Source organism: Ochlerotatus camptorhynchus, unplaced genomic scaffold (genome assembly GCF_037179485.1).
Source record: "Ochlerotatus camptorhynchus isolate MF236.1 unplaced genomic scaffold, CSIRO-AGI_Acam_v1.1 ptg000096l, whole genome shotgun sequence".
Lineage (NCBI taxonomy): Eukaryota > Metazoa > Arthropoda > Insecta > Diptera > Culicidae > Ochlerotatus > Ochlerotatus camptorhynchus.
The window spans coordinates 2,350,206-2,372,038 of NW_027040586.1; the positions used below are offsets into that span (position 1 = coordinate 2,350,206).

Genomic DNA, 21,833 nt, shown 5'->3' on the forward strand with positions numbered 1-21,833 from the left:
GGTTGGAACTGGTTCCAGCCTGAATAATAAATAAATTCGATATAAATCTATTCGTTGACAGCTCGCTCCCATACAAAGTCCCACCAAGGGGCGCTTAGATGGTGATTTTCGCTAATGTAATCGTACTTATTTAAACTATTTCCAGTTCACCAAAATTGATGAAATTTTTGATTTCCGTTCCATTTTTAATGCAGATAACGAAAATGTATTCACTTCAATACCCCTAAACTGCCGCTATTCGCATAAAAGTCCCAGGTCCTATGGATTTCCTGTCTACATAGGACTGTTATGCGAATAGCGGCAGTAAACAACCCAATTAATTTCTTTCAGCGTTAATGAAAATTCGTATATTTACTATCTTTGCGTGTTTTATTTACCAGACGTTCTCATGCTTTTAGACAGAAAAAAATCCTTCCACAAACACACAAACAAGTGTACAGAATGATACCTATACTGTTTCATCGACGTGAATCTTAGACCCTTCGAAATTTTTTGCTTGAATAACTTTATATTCTTATCGTTTTTTTTTTTTCGTTTGCTGAAGTATATTCAAAAGAGCCCTACAAATTAATATTTAAACAATCAAAAAGATTTCTGGTTAACTGGTACGTTTAATCAGCAGGGTATAAAACAATCTCAATTTGATTGCGACTTGATCTGCCCTTACACAATTAATTAATACGACAGTACACGGAGCATCGAAAAGCGAATGCGTTGTTCTGAAAGGCTTCCGAACTTAACTGCAGCACGTGGCCGGGGTGGGATCCAATCCTGAGCTCTTGGTAATCAACAGACGGGTGAATTCCTCTGCCACGGTGGGATGGATTCCTACAGTGTTCTTCAGAATCTTCATGGTGAGGCCTGATTTCAGAGCAGCGGCAAAGCCTTGGATAATTTCACCGGCAACCGGGCCAAGGAAGTGCAATCCAAGAACTTTCTGGTCGCCCTCCAGGAGAGCCACAGCCTTCAGATAGCAATATCGTACGCTACGCTGAGGAACGAAGAATTCGGTAGGTTTGTAGTAAGCGTGGAACACTTCCACCTTGTCCTTGCCGAACTTTGCTTCTGCATTTTCTTCGCTCATTCCAACACAGCCATATTCAAGCGGGGAGAAGATGGTAGTAGCAACGTCAGCGTAATCCATAATAGCATCCTGATTGTTAAATAGACGTCGGGCTAGCAGGCGACCAGCATGGATAGCCACTGGTGTCAGTTCTGGTCTTTTGTACAATACATCGCCAACGGCGAAAATATTGTCCACGTTGGTCCTTTCGAAGCTGTCCACATCGAGCTTATCAGACTTTCCTCCATCGGCGGTAGTAACACCAGCTTGATCCAATTTCAGATCGGCAGTACAAGCAGTACGGCCAATAGCAAACAGAACGGTATCGTAAATATCGGATCCCTCCGTTCCATCGTCGGAGCGGTATTTCACAAGTAGACGGCCATCTCCTTGCTTTTCAACAGATTGTGGTTGGGTTTTGTGCATGAATTTAATTCCTTTCTCTCCCATCGCATCTCCAACCATGGTGGCCATTTGCTGGTCAAAACCACGCAACAGAATCGACCGAACCATTACGGTTGCATCGTATCCTAGCCCCTTCAGGAAACCGGCACACTCCAGGCCGATGTATCCAGCACCAACGACCAGGGTTTTGCCAGGCTCTTGCGGCAAACTGAAGATATCATCGCTAGTAATTCCATATTCCATTGCTCCAGGAATATTCGGATACCGGGGCCGTCCACCGACGGCGACCACCACGTGCTTGGTGTTCAGTACTCGTTCGGTTTGATTCTTCATTAACGCTACCACATTGTGGGCATCCTTGAAGTAACCTAATCCGTTCACGTACTCGACCTTCTTGTCGCGAAGATCCACACGGGTCACCCAGTTGACGGATTTGATGTGATTCTGCACCGATTCGGTCAAGGTAGCCCAATCGTGCTTAATGGATTCCGGTTCGGCAAACTTCCAACCGTACGCTTGAGAATCCTGTAATGAAAAATTAGATTAGTAAAAGGCGTAGTTGACACACTGTACTGCAATGTTCTGCAAAACATACATGGATCGCTTCACCCAAAAGCGAAGCCTGGTGCATCAACTTTTTCGGAATGCATCCGACGTTGACGCAGGTTCCACCGAGACCCCATTTCGTGCCCCGAGGTGAAGGTTTAACAAAGTCCAGCACCGCTACCTTGGCACCGAACTGGACGGCTTCCTTGGCGCAGGCCAGGCCACCGGATCCTCCTCCAATCACAACAAGGTCGTACTCGAAGCTATCCTCTGAAATGCAGACAAGATGGGTGGTTTGATTCATTAATGATGATGCCAACAATCAAGACAAAAATAACCTACAACTTAGTGAACAGAAAGGAGTACTTTGTATTCAATGCAACTGGGAATAGTTTTGAGTTCCTAGATTTTAAAATAAATTCAAATTCGTGACTCTAGAGAACATTGGCCCTCATTTTAATCTCGTCACGTTAATAACAATGGGAAACAAGGAATCCACAGTGACGAAATCCATCGATAACTACCTATTGATGTATTTGGTGGCATGACATCTATCAGCGGACATACACTGGAAAGCGATAACAACAACTGCTGCAACATAAATATCCGTAAGGTCGGTGATATCACTACTGTCGATGTATTGTTGTACATGGGTGAATGAATCTTAATCTAAAAGGATCCTTGAGTGTGTTAGGTATGTATATGCCGTACATCCGGATGACTCGGCAGATTTCTCACACTGCTCGTACTATGTTAGTAGACACGTTAGAAAATTGAAAAAAAAAACCATTAGACAATTATATTTTATTAGTCGGAATGCAAACAGCTGCGTATACGTATGCTCAATATAAAAATCGATATTGTTAGTACGCAGTATTACAAGTCGATACTTCAAAGCTAGAACCATGTAGTAAACATTGCTTGGACTACTGTAGTGGAATTTTTTCATGATTTTTAAGTCGATTGTCATTCTTTTGTTTTGATAGTTTACCAACTACATATAGTCTTAATAGGCTATTATCTCGGTTGGGCTCTCCACACAATACTGACGGACGACTCGAGCTATGGTGCTCGCTAGGTCACTGTAGCGTTTCAGCTCGTGTCGCGGTTACTTAATCGGAAACATGTAGATTTGAATGATTTGCAGTTAAGGGCGTAGCTATTTCAATAAAACACCTGCACGTATCCACCAATGGTGAGATCTGACCCTTCTTACGTATTAATTGCATGTTTCGTATGATGGGTTTTTGCCTTTGAAAGGAACATTAAACTACAAAAAAGTGCGCCACTTGTTTTTGAATTCTCATGTGATTTAAGGTGTCCAACAATGGGCAGGCTTAGGTAGTGAACCAAGGACTGGACCCGTGTTTAATCGTACCATAATGAAAAATTAATAAATTTATCTACTTGACATAATATCTAACAATAGTAGTGTTGATCATTTTGTACATTTTTTTCTCTGTTCTGGACCTAACACCACTGCCACCAGTAATTTGATCTATTGTAGTATATCCCGTGTCCTTAGTTTAGTGCATGGCGTATTACTCCATCACTATTGAGAAATGATGAAGTATTCGATTTTTTTACAGTTGTAATTCTTGCATTTATCGCAAGGATGCGACTCTAATTGAAAGGTTTATTTATACCCTTCGGAGTGTTGAAACACCTTCCAAAGGCTCGCCCTTTTTTCGGTAAAAATTAGATTCCTTAGCAACAAAATTAAGGAATGACACCAATAATGATCATGTATCAGAACCCTAGCCTTAATCACTTCAAACTAGGGAACAACGAATAGAAGATTAGGAATCACATAAATGAAGACTAACTAACTCTCGAGTAACATTTGAAATGGGCCAATGTCCAAAACGTAAACAAATCGGGTTTTGATACCATTCTTTAGCACCGCTTGATAGCTACTAATCGTGTAGGAAAGTTCCGCATAATCGAGAAAAATCATTAAAAATAACTCGATTTTCGAAACGGCCGATCAACGAAATTTTTCGATTCATTAATTGGCCCGCACGCTAAAACGGCCAACCATTCATTTATTTCATTTCATTGATAAGCCTAGTGACGTAGAAGGGCCGATCAAACCAAAGCTAAACCCCTACTGCTTGAGGCAGGGCCGATGATTTGTTTTGAATGTATTTGACGTTGCAAAAAGGCTTAGCAAAGGGCCTACCATTTCTGATGACAAGCACAACGGCTTAATAAAAATGGCCTATCCATTGAAAAATTTACAAAAAAGGCTTATTAATTTATGAAATTATATTGTTATTGATTTTCTATATTTTTTAAAGCTTTTCGCATATTTTGGATGTTGTATACTGAGATACAGTTACTATTGTTATTGTGAACAATATAAATGCCTAAAATACTTCAATTTTCTTAAATATGAATTGAATAGTGGCGGTCAAAATTTAAAATTCATTTTCTGGTTTGTTTGCGTTTTGGACATAGGCCCATTTAAAATGTTACTCTAGAACTCATTTTTGCCTTGTTTCAAGATCATCCTCGGTGGACAAAGCCGAGTCTTGTCACTATAAACAAGGCATAAAAAGTAACAAGGACTAAGATTGTGTTCCTTGGATTAGTGAAAAATCCTGTTTGTACATATTCGCCAAGTAAATTATCATATTATCAGAATTCAGTGCCAACATTTCAAAGGGGCGTAATTGCTTTTGTAAACAATCACTTTAGCCGTAAATTCCTCGCGAATGAAATCTTACCTCTACAAAATAATAATGCTAGCTGGTAGAGGAAACATTTATCTACCTGCTGGTGTCAGATTTCCACTGCGTCCTAGCAAGAAGTACGGTCGACTTAGTTCGCGCTCCGCTATTTTGGAAGTTTTCTCGCTATTCGCTTGATTTAAATTGTCAGTTTTTTCTCGCTTAGAGTTCCCAGCTAAATAATTAACTAAAAGTGAGTTTTTTCTGAGAAGAAAGTGTGTTTTCGGCATCATCGGAAGGAAAATTGTTTTTGCGATTGCCAATTCGCCAACCATTTTGCGCACCATCGGTGCGTGGTAACGCATACCTGCACACGGATCATCGTCATCGAGTGTCAGCATCTGCCTCCGCATTTACACCGCTCATCTATCATCGTGTGTTCAGCTGAGTGCCGACCCTCACATAAGCACACACCAACGAAGACCGCCCGCACACGCTGATCGAAGATCATCCACGCTGCGCGTCGCTCCGCTGCTGCCGTTTAAACGCTCGGTGGTAGTAGTATAGGATTATCAGATAAGTTTTTGTTCTTGTTTCTCTCTTTCGCCCACAGTTAAATTTTAAGTTTGTGTTCTGTGTTTGTAGTTTTTTTTTTGTGTATTGTGTCCGAGTGATTATCGTTTCAGTGGTAGAGCGTTTTTCGCTCCCACTAGTACGGCAAAATGGACATTTTGTCGCAAGACGAAATGGACGTTTTGTCGGAAGATGACACCACTTTGCCACGCGATGGCAAGAAGGGTCGAAAACGTACGTCATCTCTCCCTGGTTCATCGTCTCAGTCTGGCAAAGGACAGGCTCAGATAAACCCCCGATCGCGAGCCTATCCAGATGACTCGACTGGCCCATGGGTTGTCTACTTTCAGCCCAGAAACAAACCTTTGAATGTAATGCAAATTACTAATGATCTGACGAAGCGATACTCGGCCGTGACTGAAATCACGAAGGTTAGGCACAATAAACTTCGTGTCTCCGTCTCTAACCTGAAGCAGGCTAACGAGATTGCTGCCTCCCAGCTCTTCACGCTCGAGTACAGAGTTTACATCCCAGCTCGTGATGTGGAGATCGAAGGTGTGGTCACCGAAGCGAGTCTGACCCCCGAGATCTTGGAGAAGCAGGCGGTTGGCCGTTTCAAGAACCGTTTGCTTCCTCCGGTGAAGATACTGGATGTCCAAAAACTGGGCTCAGTATCTGTCAGCGAGGGTAAAAAGAGTTTTACCCCCACAGACTCGTTCCGTGTGACCTTTTCTGGTTCAGCCCTTCCTCACTACATCGAGCTGGGAAAACTTCGACTACCTGTGCGTTTGTTCGTTCCCCGGGTCATGAACTGCCAAAACTGTAAGCAGTTGGGACATACGGCCTCCCACTGTGGCAGCAAGGCACGCTGTTCCAAATGCGGAGAGAAGCATGGGGATGACACCTGTGCAGCTACCGCACCAAAATGCGTGTACTGTAAGGGAACTCCTCATGGTATCTCGTCATGCCCGGTGTACAAACAACGCGGGGAGAAATTACAACGGTCACTTAAGGAACGTTCCCGGCAGTCTTTTGCAGAAATGCTGAAGACGGCCACGCCATCGACCAACGACAAAAATCCCTTTTCTCTTTTGTCAGATGACGAGACTGACTCTGACTTGGCTGAGGAGGGAACTTCTTTCTGTTTTTCAGCACGGAAACGAAAACGCATCCGGTCGCGGAAAGTTGAGAATGAAGAACCCCAAATCAGCTTGCTCAAATCAAGGAGTGGTGGAAAAAAGGAAGTTTCTACTCCTCCTGGATTCAGAAGAACTGACTATACCCAGGATTTTCCACCTCTCCCGGGGACATCAAAAACCCCTGATGGCTCATTTTTAAGAACAGAAGCCCCTTCTTCATCTGGGTTGTTCTCATTTGATAAAATTGTGGACGATATTCTCAAGTACCTGAATATTTCTGATCCTCTCAAAAGCATTGTTCTGGCAATGCTTCCTACTGTGAAGACCCTCTTGAAGCAATTGACATTGAAGTGGCCCCTCATTGCAGCAATCATTTCCTTCGATGGATAATTTTCCAAACGAGGTCGGGGATTTGATCACAATTCTACAGTGGAATTGTCGAAGTCTTATTCCTAAATTAGACTCTTTTAAGTTTTTAGTTCACAATAATCATTGTGATGCATTTGCTCTTTGTGAAACTTGGCTCTCTTCAGATATAGATCTTCCTTTTTATGATTTTAACATTATTCGACTGGATCGTGAGGATTCGCGTGGAGGAGGGGTACTTTTGGGGATCAAAAAGTGCCATTCTTTCTATAGAGTGAATCTTCCACAATTTACAGGTATTGAAGTTGTCGCATGTCAGGCTATTTTTAAAGGTAAGAGCCTTTGTATTGCTTCTGTTTATATTCCTCCTAGAGCCGTTGTTAATCGAAAACAACTTTCAGATATATGTTCGGTACTTCCTGCTCCACGGTTGATCATGGGAGATTTCAATTCCCACGGTACAGGTTGGGGGGAACTGTATGATGACAACCGTTCTACTTTTATATATGACCTCTGTGATAACTTCAATATGACAATACTTAACAATGGAGAAGTAACACGTTTGGCTGGACCATCTTCGAATGGAAGTAAATTAGACCTCACACTTTGCTCTAACTCATTATCGTTGGATTGCACGTGGAATGTGATCCAGGATCCCCACGGTAGTGATCACTTGCCGATCAAAATTTCGATTGCCAGTGGGTTCAATCCGTCGGAACCCGTTAACGTCGCGTACGACCTCACCCGTAATATCGATTGGACAACGTTCAAGACCGCGATAGAGGAAGCCGTGTCGTCGGTAGAAGGGCTTCCACCGTTGGAGGAATATAACTTCCTCTCCAATCTGATCTTGGACAGCGCGCTTCGAGCTCAAACTCGGCCGGTTCCTGGAACGTCTTTCCGTAGGAAACCTCCTTCCCCTTGGTGGGACCACCAATGCACTGAGGTTTATCGTAAAAAGTCCGACGCGTTTAAGCTTTTCCGGAAACGTGGAACACCCGGGTATTTCGAAGCGTACTCGGCTCTTGAACGCGAACTCAAGAGCCTCATCAAAGCCAAGAAACGCGGATACTGGCGGCAATTCGTGGACGGATTATCGCGCGAAACGTCGATGAATACGCTTTGGAACGCGGCGCGAAGGATGCGTAACCGGTCTTCGAACAACGAGAGCGAGGAGTACTCAGATCGTTGGATTCTCAAGTTCGCGCGAAAAGTATGTCCTGATTCCGTGCCGGCACAGATGATTCCTCGCGAAACGACGAATTCTGTAGACGAGATCAGCCAGCCTTTTTCAATGCTGGAACTCTCACTCGCGCTCCTTTCGTGCGGCAATTCGGCTCCGGGGGCTGATAGAATCAAGTTCAACTTGTTGAAGAACCTCCCAGACGTCGCTAAGAGGCGCATGTTGAACTTGTTTTGTCAGTTCCTGGAGCTCAATATTGTTCCGGATGATTGGAGGCAAGTGAGAGTTATAGCCATTAAAAAGCCTGGAAAACCCGCTTCAGATCATAACTCGTATCGTCCCATCGCGATGTTATCGTGCATTCGAAAATTGTTGGAGAAAATGATCCTTTTTCGCTTGGACAAATGGGTTGAGACGAACCACCTACTCTCAGATACTCAATTTGGATTCCGTAGGGGCAAGGGAACGAACGACTGTCTCGCGTTGCTTTCCACAGAAATTCAGTTGGCTTTTGCTAAAAAAGAGCAAATGGCTTCTGTATTCTTGGATATCAAGGGGGCTTTTGATTCAGTATCCGTTGAAGTCCTTTCAGACAAACTCCACGCTTGTGGCCTTTCTCCATTAATAAATAACTTTTTGTACAATTTGCTGTCAGAGAAACATATGAGCTTTTCTCATGGAAACTCTACAGCTTCTCGATTTAGTTACATGGGTCTCCCCCAGGGCTCATGTTTAAGCCCCCTTTTGTATAATTTCTACGTCAGAGAAATTGACAATTGTCTAAGTGACAACTGCACGTTGAGACAACTTGCAGATGACGGCGTAGTGTCTATGACAGGGCCCAAAGGGGTCGACCTGCAAGGACCCTTACAGGATACCTTAGACAATTTGTCTACTTGGGCTATTCAGCTAGGTATCGAATTCTCCACGGAGAAAACTGAGTTGGTCGTTTTTTCTAGGAAGCATAGCCCAGCACAACCAAAGCTTCAACTTTTGGGTAAACCGATCACTCATTCTATGTCCTTCAAATATCTTGGGGTCTGGTTCGATTCAAAATGCACCTGGAGATCCCACATTGAGTATCTGAGACGAAAATGCCAACAAAGGATCAATTTTCTCCGAACAATTACCGGAACGTGGTGGGGAGCCCATCCGCAAGATCTTCTAACGTTGTACCGGACAACGATTTTATCGGTTTTAGAATACGGTAGTTTTTGTTTCCAGTCGGCGGCTAAAACTCACATCATCAAACTGGAACGTATCCAGTATCGTTGTCTTCGTATCGCGTTAGGATGCATGCACTCGACTCATACGATGAGTCTCGAAGTGTTGGCGGGCATGTTGCCACTATCGGATCGGTTCTCGGAATTGTCCCTCAGGCTCCTCACCCGTTGCGAAGTTATGAACCCACTGGTAATCGAAAACTTTGAAAAGCTTCTTGAGCTGAACCCTCAAACTCGTTTTATGTCATTGTACTACGTGTACATAACACAGGATGTCAGCCCTTCACAGCATAATCCTCATCGTGTATGCTTCTCCGACTTCGGCAATTCAGTTAGTTTTGATTTATCTATGACGCGGGAGATTCATGGGATCCCAGAACATCATCGTTCCATGATTGTTCCGTCAATTTACGCTGCAAAGTTTGGCCAAGTTGATTCCGCAAGATCGTTCTTCACAGATGGATCACTAATAGAGTCGTCCGCTGGTTTTGGTATTTTTAACGAATTTCATAGCGCCTCTCGAATGCTTCAAGCTCCTTGTTCCGTATATGTTGCTGAGCTGGCGGCAATACATTATACGCTAGAAACGATCGCCTCACTTGCACCAGATCATTATTTTATTTTTACGGATAGTCTCAGCTCTGTCGAGGCTATTCGCTCTATGAGGCCGGTAAAGCACTCCTCGTATTTTCTCATGAAAATACGAGAGCTTTTAAGTGCTTTATCTTTAAGATCTTTTGTCATCACCTTTGCATGGGTCCCATCTCATTGCTCGATTCCGGGCAATGAGATGGCTGACTCACTTGCTAAGGTGGGCGCTATGGAAGGCGATATTTACGATCGACAAATCGCCTACGATGAATTTTTCTTCATTTATCGTCAACAGTCACTCGTCAGCTGGCAGAATAAGTGGAGTGAAGGGAGTTTGGGACGATGGCTATATTCGATCATCCCTAAGGTGTCGAAGAGTTCTTGGTTCAAGGGGTTGGATGTGGGTCGAGACTTCATTCGTATGATGTCTCGCCTCATGTCCAATCACTACTCGTTAAACGCTCACTTGTTCCGTGTTGGGCTGAAGGACAGCAGTCTCTGTGAATGTGGACAAGGTTACCAGGACGCTGATCACATCCTTTGGTCTTGTGTGGAGTATCGTGGAGTCAGATCACATTTTTATGATTCCCTTCAGGCTCGAGGTAGACAACCTAATGTTCCAGTTCGGGATATTTTGGCTAGACGCGATCTGGAGTTTATGAAACTCATATATGTTTACTTTAAGAATATTAACATTAGATTGTAAGTTTTATTAACCTTGTGTTTAGTTTGTATTTTGTACGTGTGGGTTTTTTATGTTTGTTTTCAAGATGAATAGAAATTAGTTCATGTTTTAGGATTAATTAAATATTTGTATCGTAAACCACATTTCAAACCTCCCTTTCCCTTTTCCCATCCAAAAAAAATTGTAAATCCCCACTAACCTCGAGACAACCGCGAGTATCCGGTCCAGCTCCTTTAACTTTAAATATAAGAAATCAATAATGTATAACAAAAATGATAACTCGGCTCTGTAAAGTTTATTCGATTGAGCCTGTACAAATAAAGTAATTAATAATAACCTGCTGGTGTCATTATTTTTCATGAGTGAGCTTTTATTCGCGAGAAATCGACGGCTAAAACCATTGATTACAAATACAATTACGCACCTTTGAAATGTTGGCACTGAATTATGATCTGGCTCGAATACCACCAAATCCTAAATATACTTCTTTACTACATGTAGCGAAAGACTTAGTAAACTTTCTTTTTACTTTCGTCAGCAATTATTCTGAACCGCCCTAGAGTAGGGAAGCTACAAACATCTAACGTAGTAGGAAACGTAGGAAACACAACGAACACCTACACACCAATGCAACCGGCAGCCCCATGTGGTAACGGTATTTGTAGCAACCACTACTTACTCGCTAGCAACGTGGTGTGCGTGCTGAGAAATCTCGCGTAGTGTGCATTTATAAGGCTTCCAACGCGTCGCGCGACAAGGAATGACATTTCGTGCGACTTGCTCCGCTGGCTCGGTCAGCAATGTTATCACTGTCTTATGAAACTTTCACGCTCTGGTTCACTTTATGCTACTACCAACTTTTAGATGACAACCGATCACTTCTGTTTCTTTGTACACATCTATAACGCTGAAGGAACTCCTTATGCAACAAAATATCGAAGGTATGTATTTATTACACTTCGATTCAACTAGTAAAATACGAAACTTTCTCAAGCACAATTCGCCATCAGTCAATCGAACCGAGTACTACGAGCCAATGAAACAAACATACGGTCGATCGAAAGCCGAGCGAGCCTGCTAGTGACGATGACGACAGATGCGCATGGAACAGTGTGTTTGTCACCACCACAGCGACAAGTTGAATAAGTACTTCCCTTTAAAATGATGAATGACCAATGGGAATAATATACATAGTGCATACAATGTTACGTTACGACGGCGGCTACCTCGAGTCCCAAGGCGTTCTTAGATTGTTCAAGGCCAATGTGCACGAAAAGCAATAAATACAAGCGAACTTTCAATACTATCTCCTATTCCTATTCTATAATTATGTACCCTCATCATCTCGTAATGTCCACACAGCTACAATAGTACCTACATGACTCTCATTTCCAAGTGCACGATCCAAAAATTTCAGATGTAAGCGTGACTTGCACTTTCTAAATCATTACACTGTCCAAAGTTAAACCGGTTTCTCTGATTCATCATTGCTCTGAATGGTTTAGGAATTTGAAAAAGAGTATACAATTTATGTCATATTGTTAGTACCTTTCACGCCGTTTCTGATTTTCTGTATTTGGGGTTGTTCATAAACTACGTAGTCAATTTAGGGGGTGGATATGGGTTGACGAATTTCTACGTTGTATACATTTTTAAACATCAATTACAGCCGAAATTCGGTGGTTGGGCTTTTTATACTTGGGCTGCTTTTTAGTTTTTAGTTTAGCTTTAGTAAAAAGTAACTGGATGTCAAAATAGATTTGACAATCGAACATAAATTCTTCCAGTGAGTGCGTTTAGGACCGCGAATCAAATGTAATGAATGTAAACATTTGGTATTCGTATGAAACATTTGAGTTTCATTTGAAATTCTTGAAGAAAACACAAACAAATATTGTACAATATGATTCCCTGGGTGGTGTCAGCTCATCTTCAATATTGAGACCAATATTTTACTGTCAACCGGAAACCAGTCTTTGATTGACTAAAAATTACACAAGCAAGTGTCGATGATGTTACTAAAGGGTAGTTTCATAGAGGTAACTCTAAGACTAGAAGGTCCCGAAGAAACGTGCTCAACTTTTTGGCTCAGCTCTGGTACTATCTTCGGTCCCAAGCTAATCGATTCACCCCTCGAAACATAGGAAAATCCACTAACCCCTCATTTTATCTGTCAAACTTTCATAGCGAATCAAAACAAACATTGTGTAGTACTAGAATTTCGACTAGAATGAGGTACGTTAATCGTTTGCTTGGGACCAATAGCTAGTCAAGTAGTGAGCCAATTTAAAATCGTTAGTTTCATATTGATTGTTGGTACCACCCATCGTGCAAATCAAGGATTCCTCGAGATTCCTGTATTATTTTCTTACAGCAAAAGCAAAAACATCAAGTATGGGAACAAACCTAATATTTTGTTTACTGGGGTTTAGAATTGCTGCAAAAGTCGGTAAAAAATCAAAGAAATGTTCTCTGTAAGTAATCAATTAAATTGACAAATTTTATTTTCTATCATTTAATGGGGTTAATGGTACTAAAGGGTGGAACGAGCAAAAAGTAGTCACACAAAATTAAGTGTAGAAAAATAATTTGAAATAATGAATCATCTGTTTTATTGTTGAGTTCACTCTATGCTTTGGCATAAATGAATTCACGCACTTCACGGTTTACACCTTTCATTTAGTTTTGCACAATCTTATTGCATTGTTAAACTGAGTCATTTGATAATGTACGCCATTTTGTTTTGATTTTTCGTTTCTCGTGATGATGGCTACAACTGCAACGTTGTCGGTTTCACGAGATCAGGCCAATACAGCTTAAGGTATCAATGAATTGAATTATTGTCTAATTGTTTTGTTGAACACATTTTAGGTTATTCGTGAACAATTTAAAAGTATCTTAGTTGGTAGATGGCAGTAATGTTTTAGCGACGATGCTTTACAGTGTAGGGCATTACTAACACAGCAGCATTTTTCCTGGGTCGAATTTGGTTCTGCGTCCGTTTTTTAACTACCGTAAAAATTCACTCATAACTATTAACAGGATTTTATGGGAGTATTCTCAAGCATTTCCTTTATAATCAATAATTTCCTATCACAGTGTTTATTTCAGAGTTCTTCTAAAATAAGTTTGAGATTTTCTCTAGGAGTCCCTTGAACACTTCAAGTGATTAAGATTAAAGGCCGGCGCACAATAGATACGTTTTCGGGTTTTTTGACAGATAATGCATGGGCTAACTGTCAAAAAACCTGCAAACGTATCTATTGTGCGCCGGCCTTAAATGTTTTATCTCTGAAAAGCATAAATCAGTTGCATACATAGGTAGAGCGAAACAGAGGAAAAAACTACAAGGGACAGTCCAATGGGGTTGTACACAATGGCGACGTAGGGCTACGGGGTCTTATATAATAAATCTTATTTGTTAACTGCAGCATGAGCTTGTGTTTTGTGTATGAATAGGAATTTGAGCGGGGTTCTCTCTGTTTATACTCTTTAGTATAACGCGCCTGACATAGATGGCCCACAGCAACTCACGAAGAGCTACTGATTCCGATCAATAGCGGTGCGGCTTCTCCCTCCTTCTATGGATGCTCATGTGGGCTGTAGCTCGCTGCTTGCAGGCAGCCTTTCGTTGTGTACTGGAGAACACCACCACTTACCACGCGGTGATTGAATAAACACCGTTTGGTGAGACTGGTTGGAATTCAAGTTTGAAATCTGTTTTAGGGAAATTGCTTTTCGCAGGCAATCGGTGATAATTTTAATTGTCATAACAACAGTTGCACTTTCGTGCAATTTTCAATAGTGACATTTTGAAAAATGATAAAGTCTTGATTTTAACAGATTCGTAGAAAAAATTCCTATCGATTGGCGTATCAAGAATCAAAATCCATCATCTCTGGATCAAAACCAGACCACTTTCATGCCGCGACCGACTTTGGTTTTTGAAATCGCACCCCCAATGTTGCATTAAAATACATGGTATGTTAGATTTAATCAAACAGCTTTTGTAAACAATTACTTCTCTCGATGATTTTGAAGAATTCAAGGCACGCCTACGCAAACCAACATTACCGTCGGGTAGGGGAAGTCTTACCCAACCTAATGAGTAATGCTGAGCTACAGGCAGCCTTTGGTTGTGTACTGGAGAACAATGTTCAACGCATCGCTGCTGCATCTGATGCCGACGACCGGACACCACCACACACGATGATTGGAACTGAATCCGATCAGCGGTTGAGGCCAGCCTTGATAGCTTGTGGGGAGCCTTTCGTTGTGTACTGGAGAACACCACCACTCACCACGCGGTGATTGAATAAACACCGTTTGATCAAATTGGATGGAATCCAACTTTGAAATCTGTGGTAGGGAAACCGCTTTTCGCAGGCAATCGATGATAATTTTAATTATCATAGCGACAGTTGCACATTCGTGCAATTTTCAATAGGGACATTTTGAAAACTGATAAAATCTTAAATTTAAAAGATGCGTAGAAATATATCTGATCGATTGGTGATACAATTATTGAAATTGGTCCAGGGGCAACTGAGTTATTAACGTTCAAAATCTTTCATAATTTTGTTACATGGTCGATTTTCGGTTTTCACAAAGTGTACCCCTATATAGAAATCACAGACATAGTCCTACGTCAAAAGTACACATAGTTAACAATCAATGAAATGTGTTTTACTGCATACAAATTCGCTCCTGGATTATGAGATTTTTTAAATATATTTTGAGGAGAGAATTTATAATGAATTTCAAGGATAACGCCAAGGTTGGGTCGAGAACTACTTCGGCCTAATCGCCCATTTTAGACCAATCGAGCAGAAAACATCAAATAAATTCATGATTACGGCGTTAACAAATCAATTATGCGTTTGGTACGATACTTAACAAAAGAAGCCCTCCGACCGAATCTATTTGTATCTTCAATGCATTATACCCCGTTCACATTACAACCTATATCATGTAATATAGGCTGTCTTGCAATGAGAACTCATACATAGGATTTCCAGTGAAAACTAGATGTATGAGTGCTCATTGCAAGACAGCGTATATCACGTGTTAAAGGCTGTAATGTGAACGGGGTATTAGGCCGAGTTTGGGGTCAAGAAGCAGTGTTATATTTTTAACAATATCTCAACAATTTGTTACTCTTCAATTCAAAATCTCGATTACTTTTTCGAAGGGATGTATCAGCTCTTGTAAACAATGCATTTGGTTGTCGATTTTGCGTAACTTGAAGCTCGCCCACTCATGCTAAAAACATGTTAAAAACATTTTTAACTATTATGTACATTTCAGTGCCAATATTTCAAAGGGGCATCATTGCATTTGTCAACAATGGCTTTAGCCATCGAATTCTCGCGAATAAAAGCTCACTCATGAAAAATAATGACACCAACTGGTTGAGGAATTTTTCTTCTACCAGCTAGCATTGTTATTTTGGAGGGGTGAGATTTTATTCGCAGGAAATTGACGGCTAAAGCCATTGTTTACAAATGCAATGTTGCCACTAATTTGTTAATTGGGTGATGATTGTTTTAATTTTGAGAAATACAAAATTTAAAATCTCAAAATTGAGCAGAAATGCAAATTATTTCGAACAATTTTACCTAGTATTTCACTTTCCGGCAGGTGCTTCCAAAAAAACTAGATAAACATTTCAAAGGGTCCTATCTGCATTGAATGATTCTCTTCATCGACTTTCTCTTCCATTAATAACTCAACTTCAAAAACATTCCCTGCTGTGTGCAACGTTCTAAGCATAAGATTGGAACTTCTGCTATCAAACGGTGTGGCAAAAATAGCACCAAATCCATTTGCGTAGGCGTGGTTATCAAAAGAGAAAGTCGATGAAGAGAATCGATCAAAGCAGATAGGACCATTTGGAAAAAAGTGGTATTTTGTAATCGTAAAATTGAATATAGGGGAAATGACGGCTTCGGCATGACAGACTATTTTCGGCAACCCAAATTGAAACACTATTTTCACTAGATTTTCTTACGAAAACACTTCGCTGAATTCGCAGCTTCAATTTGACTATATTTTAACCACTGAGAAAAAGCAATCTAGCAAGGTTTTCTTGAAATGCAACACACGCACTACAAATTGTAGCTGATTTCGAGTTGCCGATAATAGAACAGCAGATTTACATGCACTTTAAATGGAACGGTTGCCGAAGAAAAACTGGTTGCCGACAATACTCGCTCTCACTAGAGAAGATTGGAGGTTTGTAAAAGCGTTTCAAAACAGTTTTTGACAATTCTTTCGACTGAAATTGTTAGAGCAGCTGGCAGCAAAAGATTGTAAACAAACCAATACTGCATATGTGTGCGTTCCTTAGAGAAAAAGGCTATAGAAAGAAGGTCGCTGCTTAGGTTGCCGAGAATACGTAAATTCCCCTATCAGTAGTTCTGGGGCGAACGTTTCAGCTCAATTGATCTTAAGAGAACACAGTTACACATGCGCTGCTATTATATCGAACAAGGACTAAAATTAATGAAAATAATATAATTGGATGATTGTACCTGACCTTTTCCAACGCTAGATGGTGCGTGAAGTAATATTTTTTGGGTCGCCTTGTAATGTATGAAAAGGCATGAATGGATCATATTGTTAATATGATATATTTGAAAAACACGCTTGACGATATTTTTTGAACAATTTTCTTCTGAGAGTTTTGTCTCGTTATAGGTCAGGTAACATAGTAGAAATATGAGACATTTTTACGCGTTGTTTTTCAAAACTTCTCCAGAATGTCTTGAGCTTCCACGTAGTTCATTTTAATTCGTGAAATTCCTTAAATTTGTATGATGTTTCCTGCACTACTTTCATGTTTTCAAGGCTTTTACGAGATTCCTCAAATCTCTAAGGTACCCTGATTTTTCTGAGGTTCTCAAATTACCTGGAATCTCCTCGACCTTCTCTGAGCTTTCCTTATCCTTAATAAAGGTTTCGAAGGCATTATCAAGAGTCTTTTATCTATTTTTAAGTTCTTGTTGGAAGGACCACCCCGGAACCAACTCATCTAATTGAAGATGGGCTTACCGTTTGACATAGCTTGTCGACGTCTATCGTGCTAGACAAGGAAGAGAAAGATCTGTCAAGATCAGTCAATCACCAGTCTTGAGGCACATGAAACCACGCCGTTAATAAATGTTGTAGTGTAAAGTTTTAAAGTATATTGTTGTCTAAATCATCGGCGCATTTATTACAACAGTTCTCTACTCTCAATCCTATTGATAATTGGGTAATGTCGTTTAATAATGTGAATAACAATAATACGTATCTATCATGGATACCAAAATTATTTAAGCGGAATTAAATTGAAGATAACCTTTTTTGCTGTTTTATTTTTAATTGAAATAAAAGGAATATCCACTCTTAACACGAAAACGATAGAATAAATGTTTCTTCAACAATTTAGACCAAACATATGCATTTATTTTCAAAAAATAGGAAATTTACCACCCTAATCTTCATAAACAGCAAAAGAAGGGAATGTATAAGCACAAATATGTCACCTACATCTTAAACCCACTAAACATCTAAAGCATAAAGTAATGGTACTAAGACTACTTCCCTGCTAAATCCCCACTTAAGGGGAAGCTCACCGGCCCAAAAATAAAAAAAATATTTTCGGTACGTTTTTATTTTTCTAAAAATATTGGGAAAAATTATCAAAAATCCAAGAAAATCAGTTTCTTCCTTAGATTTTTGTCAAAAATTACATGCAAAAATTTTTTTTCTATCCCATCATAAAAAAAATTGAACTCTCAGAAAAACCGAAAAGTTGATGTTTTGTGGTTTTTTGAGTCCAACTTTATGCCATAATGACTTATAAAACATGTTTTTGCACGTGAATTTTCTTTAAAAAATTAGAAAAATGTGATTTTTTTAGATTTTTGATACTTTTTTTCAATAGTTTTAGAAAAATCAAAACGTTTTTTTTTTTTCGAAGTGGTCTGCTTCCTCTTAAGGGTCAGTATGCATTGTGGCTTAACAACTTGGACATACGTTCGTAAACACACCTACACACAAGCATCTTCGAATATGTGTTGAAAAAGAATCTATAAGCTAATATCGTCAACCGCAATCTTTTCATTCCACACGGCAACGAAATAAAATGAATATGTAGTATGTTGAGTATCGTAGTCGCGTACTGAAACAAAGTTCCACTTATGGTTAGAGACCTCGGAAGTTGGTATTAAAATTCCTCTATCTCCAGCCGTCAACAGAATCGCTTGCCTCAAATATAATTATTGTGGTGTGAGTTAATTACGTCACCAAAGGCACCCCATTCCAGGCGTTTTGGATTGGAACTATTCGGTTGCTTAGTGCTAGGAAAATCAACACAGAAAGACGGCGTGTTTTGTGACCCCCAATATTATGAATTCGATTCTAATTACTGGCTGCAACCGAGGCCTCGGTCTTGGCTTGACCAAGAGCTTTCTGAACTTATCGTCGCCGCCACGGCACATCATTGCAACGTGCCGCAATATCCAGCAAGCTGAGGTAAGATTACAACTATTCCCTTTTTCATCTCTAGACCGAGACATTCCTTCGGGAAAGTTCAAATCGGTATTAACATGGAAATCCGCTGAATCATTCCCCCAAGATGGGAACAATCTAGAAGCACGGCACACGCGGCGTGGACCTTCAGTCATTATGCCATTTCTGAGAGTATATTCACTACTTCAGCGGAACGAGATAATTATACATGAGTCAACTTACGATTGATGGGCGCCATGTTTTAATCCTTTTCGTGGTTTTTGTACGACTTCTTTGTAAGAAAATCACTTCTGTTTGTAACAGCTGGTGCAAAGTTTTATCACAATAAATTACTGAAGAGTTAACAGACTAATAGAAGAAAAATGAGTGTAGAAATTCAGATATTCACTTCAAAGTACAACACAACGCCGACTGAGTTAGACCGTATTGATCGCCGAGAGGTTACTCCGCACACTACCGGTGACGTCTGAGCGAGCTCGATTCAGACACTGCGACGAAACAAAACTGTGTCTCTTGAAATGTGTGTGCTGCTACGCGATGATGTGATTAGTTTTATATATCCACACAGCGATGCATCACGGCACGCATACACCTAACGTGATTAGAAGTTTCATTCATTCAATCATCATTTTCACGAAGAAAAATACCGGTAGGTAATGGAAGATCACTAATACATGCAGAGGTATAACTGTTGGTGGGTTCTGCGCTACGCGAAAGAAATTGTAGCATCATGTGGTTTCGTCATGTTGCGCAAATATAACTCATCATTAGGGTGATCCGATAAGTCAACTGAGTATTTGCTTAGAGCACAATTATATTGCCATTTTCAGTCTTAACACGTACGTGAAACTATTTAGTTGCGTAAAGCCTGAAGGAAATGTATGCGCCTATTTTTAAATATTCACGACATTGTTAAACATATTAAAAACGAATTAAATATTATTTTTAAAACATATACAAGAAAAAACTAGAATAGATTTCTGACCAATTGAAACATGTTTTATCAAAATCCGCCGAGAATTGACGAAATGGTAGCAAAATCAGTCGAAGACGTACGTGTTAATCAGCAGCACACAAGTAGATAGCGAGCAGTTTGTAGACAAACAACTTGTAGTCAGTTTGACAAAGCTGAACTGGCACAATGACTCTTGCTAAGATATTGATTAACCATAACGAAGGTATCAAAAACGGTTTTATAACACAGCCCGAATGTAACACTTGTCCGAATGCCATTAATTTTAGGAGATTATTCCTTATTTAAAACATGAGCAGTTTTTTCGGATTGTACTGTACTGCAAATCAAGTTTTAATTTATGATATAAAAATAAACTTTGGGAAATTTTTTGAGGATTTGAAAGTTTGATTAGATATCAGAATCATTGTTGTTCATCGATAACCGTCGATAACGTCTGCAATTCAAATTCACTATTGCAGACGTTAACGTTGACGTTCTGGACGGTTATCGATTAAAAACCCTGATCTAAATCTAATATAATAGCGTAGATTTTTCATTCTTTTAAGCATGAGCAGTTCTCTCGAGAACTTTGAAATATTTCTAAATTCTAGTATTTAAATGATGGGAAATCAGAATCTAATTTCAGAATATCATGCATTGCAGAAATGTTATGAGGTTTCTACAAAGTTACAGTTGAGCTAATGTTAGATTCGGGCAAATAATCGAAGAATCGGTGCTTTGAAATTTGAGTTCAGAATTGAGTGGATTTTTAAAGGTCATTCAATTAAAGCAAAAATTCTCGTCTATTTCACACTCAACATACACGTATTTTATCAAAGGGAGAAAACTATGACGAATCACCAACGGTGACTTTCATTTTTACTATCACCCCTATTGAAATTCACGTTGTTTTTTATCGGTGACGTCACGTTACGTCTGCCAGATTCACTAACCTATCCGTGGTGCGATATCTCCTCCAGCAGCTGTTGCTCCAACGGGTGCACGTGCTCTGGACGTGCAGCACAGAAATGACATTTTACGTTCACACTATACCAATTCACCAGATGATACTAAAACGAGATTTCCCCACACCTATCGCAATATTTGCAGGAGCTCAACTCGCTGGCAAAGCAGCACAGCAACTTACACATCCTACAAATCGGTAAGGCTTAAAATGCACATTCCAGACCAGCACAATGGTACAGTCATTAACGCAATCGATTATCGCCCATTAGATCTGAAAGATGTCGAGAAATATGAACAACTCGCGAAAGAAGTGGAATCCATCGTGCAAGATAACGGACTGAACGTGTTGTTTAACAACGCTGGCATATCTCCCAAATCAACGCGCCTCAATTTCGTCAAAAGTGAAGATCTGGTTGATACATTCGTGACGAACACCGTAGTTCCGATTATGCTTACAAAGGTGCCTTAGTTACTATCAATAGGAGAAACACTCTTATCACCGCAGTCTTTTTCTCGTTTGCAGGCCTTTGTCCCTCTACTGAAGAAGGCAGCAGAGGTGAATGTGTCGGCACCGATGGGCGCACAGAAGGCTTGCATCGTCAATATGAGTTCAATTTTGGGATCGATCGCAGCGAATTCGGACGGAGGGTTGTACGCATACCGAACTTCCAAGGCGGCGCTGAATGCAGCCACCAAATCGATGAGCCTCGATTTGAAACCGAACCAGATTATGGCAGTGGCTTTGCATCCCGGATGGGTGCGAACCGATATGGGTGGTTCGAAGGCTCCGCTGTCCGTGGAGCAGAGCTGCAATAAGATGGTACAGACGGTTTTGCAGCTGAACGAAACAAACAATGGCGGGTTCCTGCAGTACGATGGCAAAGTGTTGCCGTGGTGAACATCACGTTACTTTTCTTGTATGAATTCTATGTGAAAATGAAGAAACAGT

The 21,833-nt window shown here is 40.5% G+C and overlaps 2 protein-coding genes across 3 annotated transcripts; one reads left to right on the forward strand and one right to left on the reverse strand.

The window, feature by feature from the left end:
• Positions 1–567: 567 nt before the first annotated feature.
• Positions 568–19,421, reverse strand: LOC135698848 (thioredoxin reductase 1, mitochondrial-like). Of its 2 annotated transcripts, none has more exons than XM_065218995.1 (3): positions 19,186–19,421; positions 2,064–2,284; positions 568–1,993 (listed from the first exon to the last, which is right to left on the reverse strand). In XM_065218995.1, the coding sequence occupies exons 1-3, from the start codon at positions 19,199–19,201 to the stop codon at positions 737–739; spliced, it is 1,494 nt and encodes a 497-aa protein (XP_065075067.1). In that variant the 5' UTR covers positions 19,202–19,421; the 3' UTR covers positions 568–736. The 2 variants fall into 2 exon arrangements, with proteins under 2 accessions (XP_065075067.1, XP_065075066.1); XM_065218994.1 differs by lacking the exon at positions 19,186–19,421 and adding an exon at positions 11,126–11,474.
• sni (SDR family oxidoreductase sniffer) lies at positions 18,609–21,833 on the forward strand. The gene is made up of 4 exons (XM_065218997.1): positions 18,609–18,966; positions 21,029–21,080; positions 21,154–21,344; positions 21,408–21,833. Exons 1-4 carry the CDS (start codon positions 18,841–18,843, stop codon positions 21,780–21,782), a joined length of 744 nt encoding a protein of 247 aa, XP_065075069.1. The 5' UTR covers positions 18,609–18,840; the 3' UTR covers positions 21,783–21,833.

What these genes read in the sequence shown, in the direction of transcription:
- LOC135698848 (XM_065218994.1), bottom strand. Translation starts at nt 11,213, where the DNA reads ATGTCATTCCTTGTCGCGCGACGCGTTGGAAGCCTTATAAATGCACAC. An exon ending in GCACACCACGTTGCTAGCGA is followed by an intron (nt 2,285 to 11,125) that starts GTAAGTAGTGGT and finishes TCTGCATTTCAG; the next exon opens with AGGATAGCTTCGAGTACGAC. An exon ending in TTTTGGGTGAAGCGATCCAT is followed by an intron (nt 1,994 to 2,063) that starts GTATGTTTTGCA and finishes TTTTCATTACAG; the next exon opens with GATTCTCAAGCGTACGGTTG.
- sni (XM_065218997.1), top strand. Translation starts at nt 18,841, where the DNA reads ATGAATTCGATTCTAATTACTGGCTGCAACCGAGGCCTCGGTCTTGGC. An exon ending in CTTACACATCCTACAAATCG is followed by an intron (nt 21,081 to 21,153) that starts GTAAGGCTTAAA and finishes ATCGCCCATTAG; the next exon opens with ATCTGAAAGATGTCGAGAAA. An exon ending in TTCCGATTATGCTTACAAAG is followed by an intron (nt 21,345 to 21,407) that starts GTGCCTTAGTTA and finishes TCTCGTTTGCAG; the next exon opens with GCCTTTGTCCCTCTACTGAA.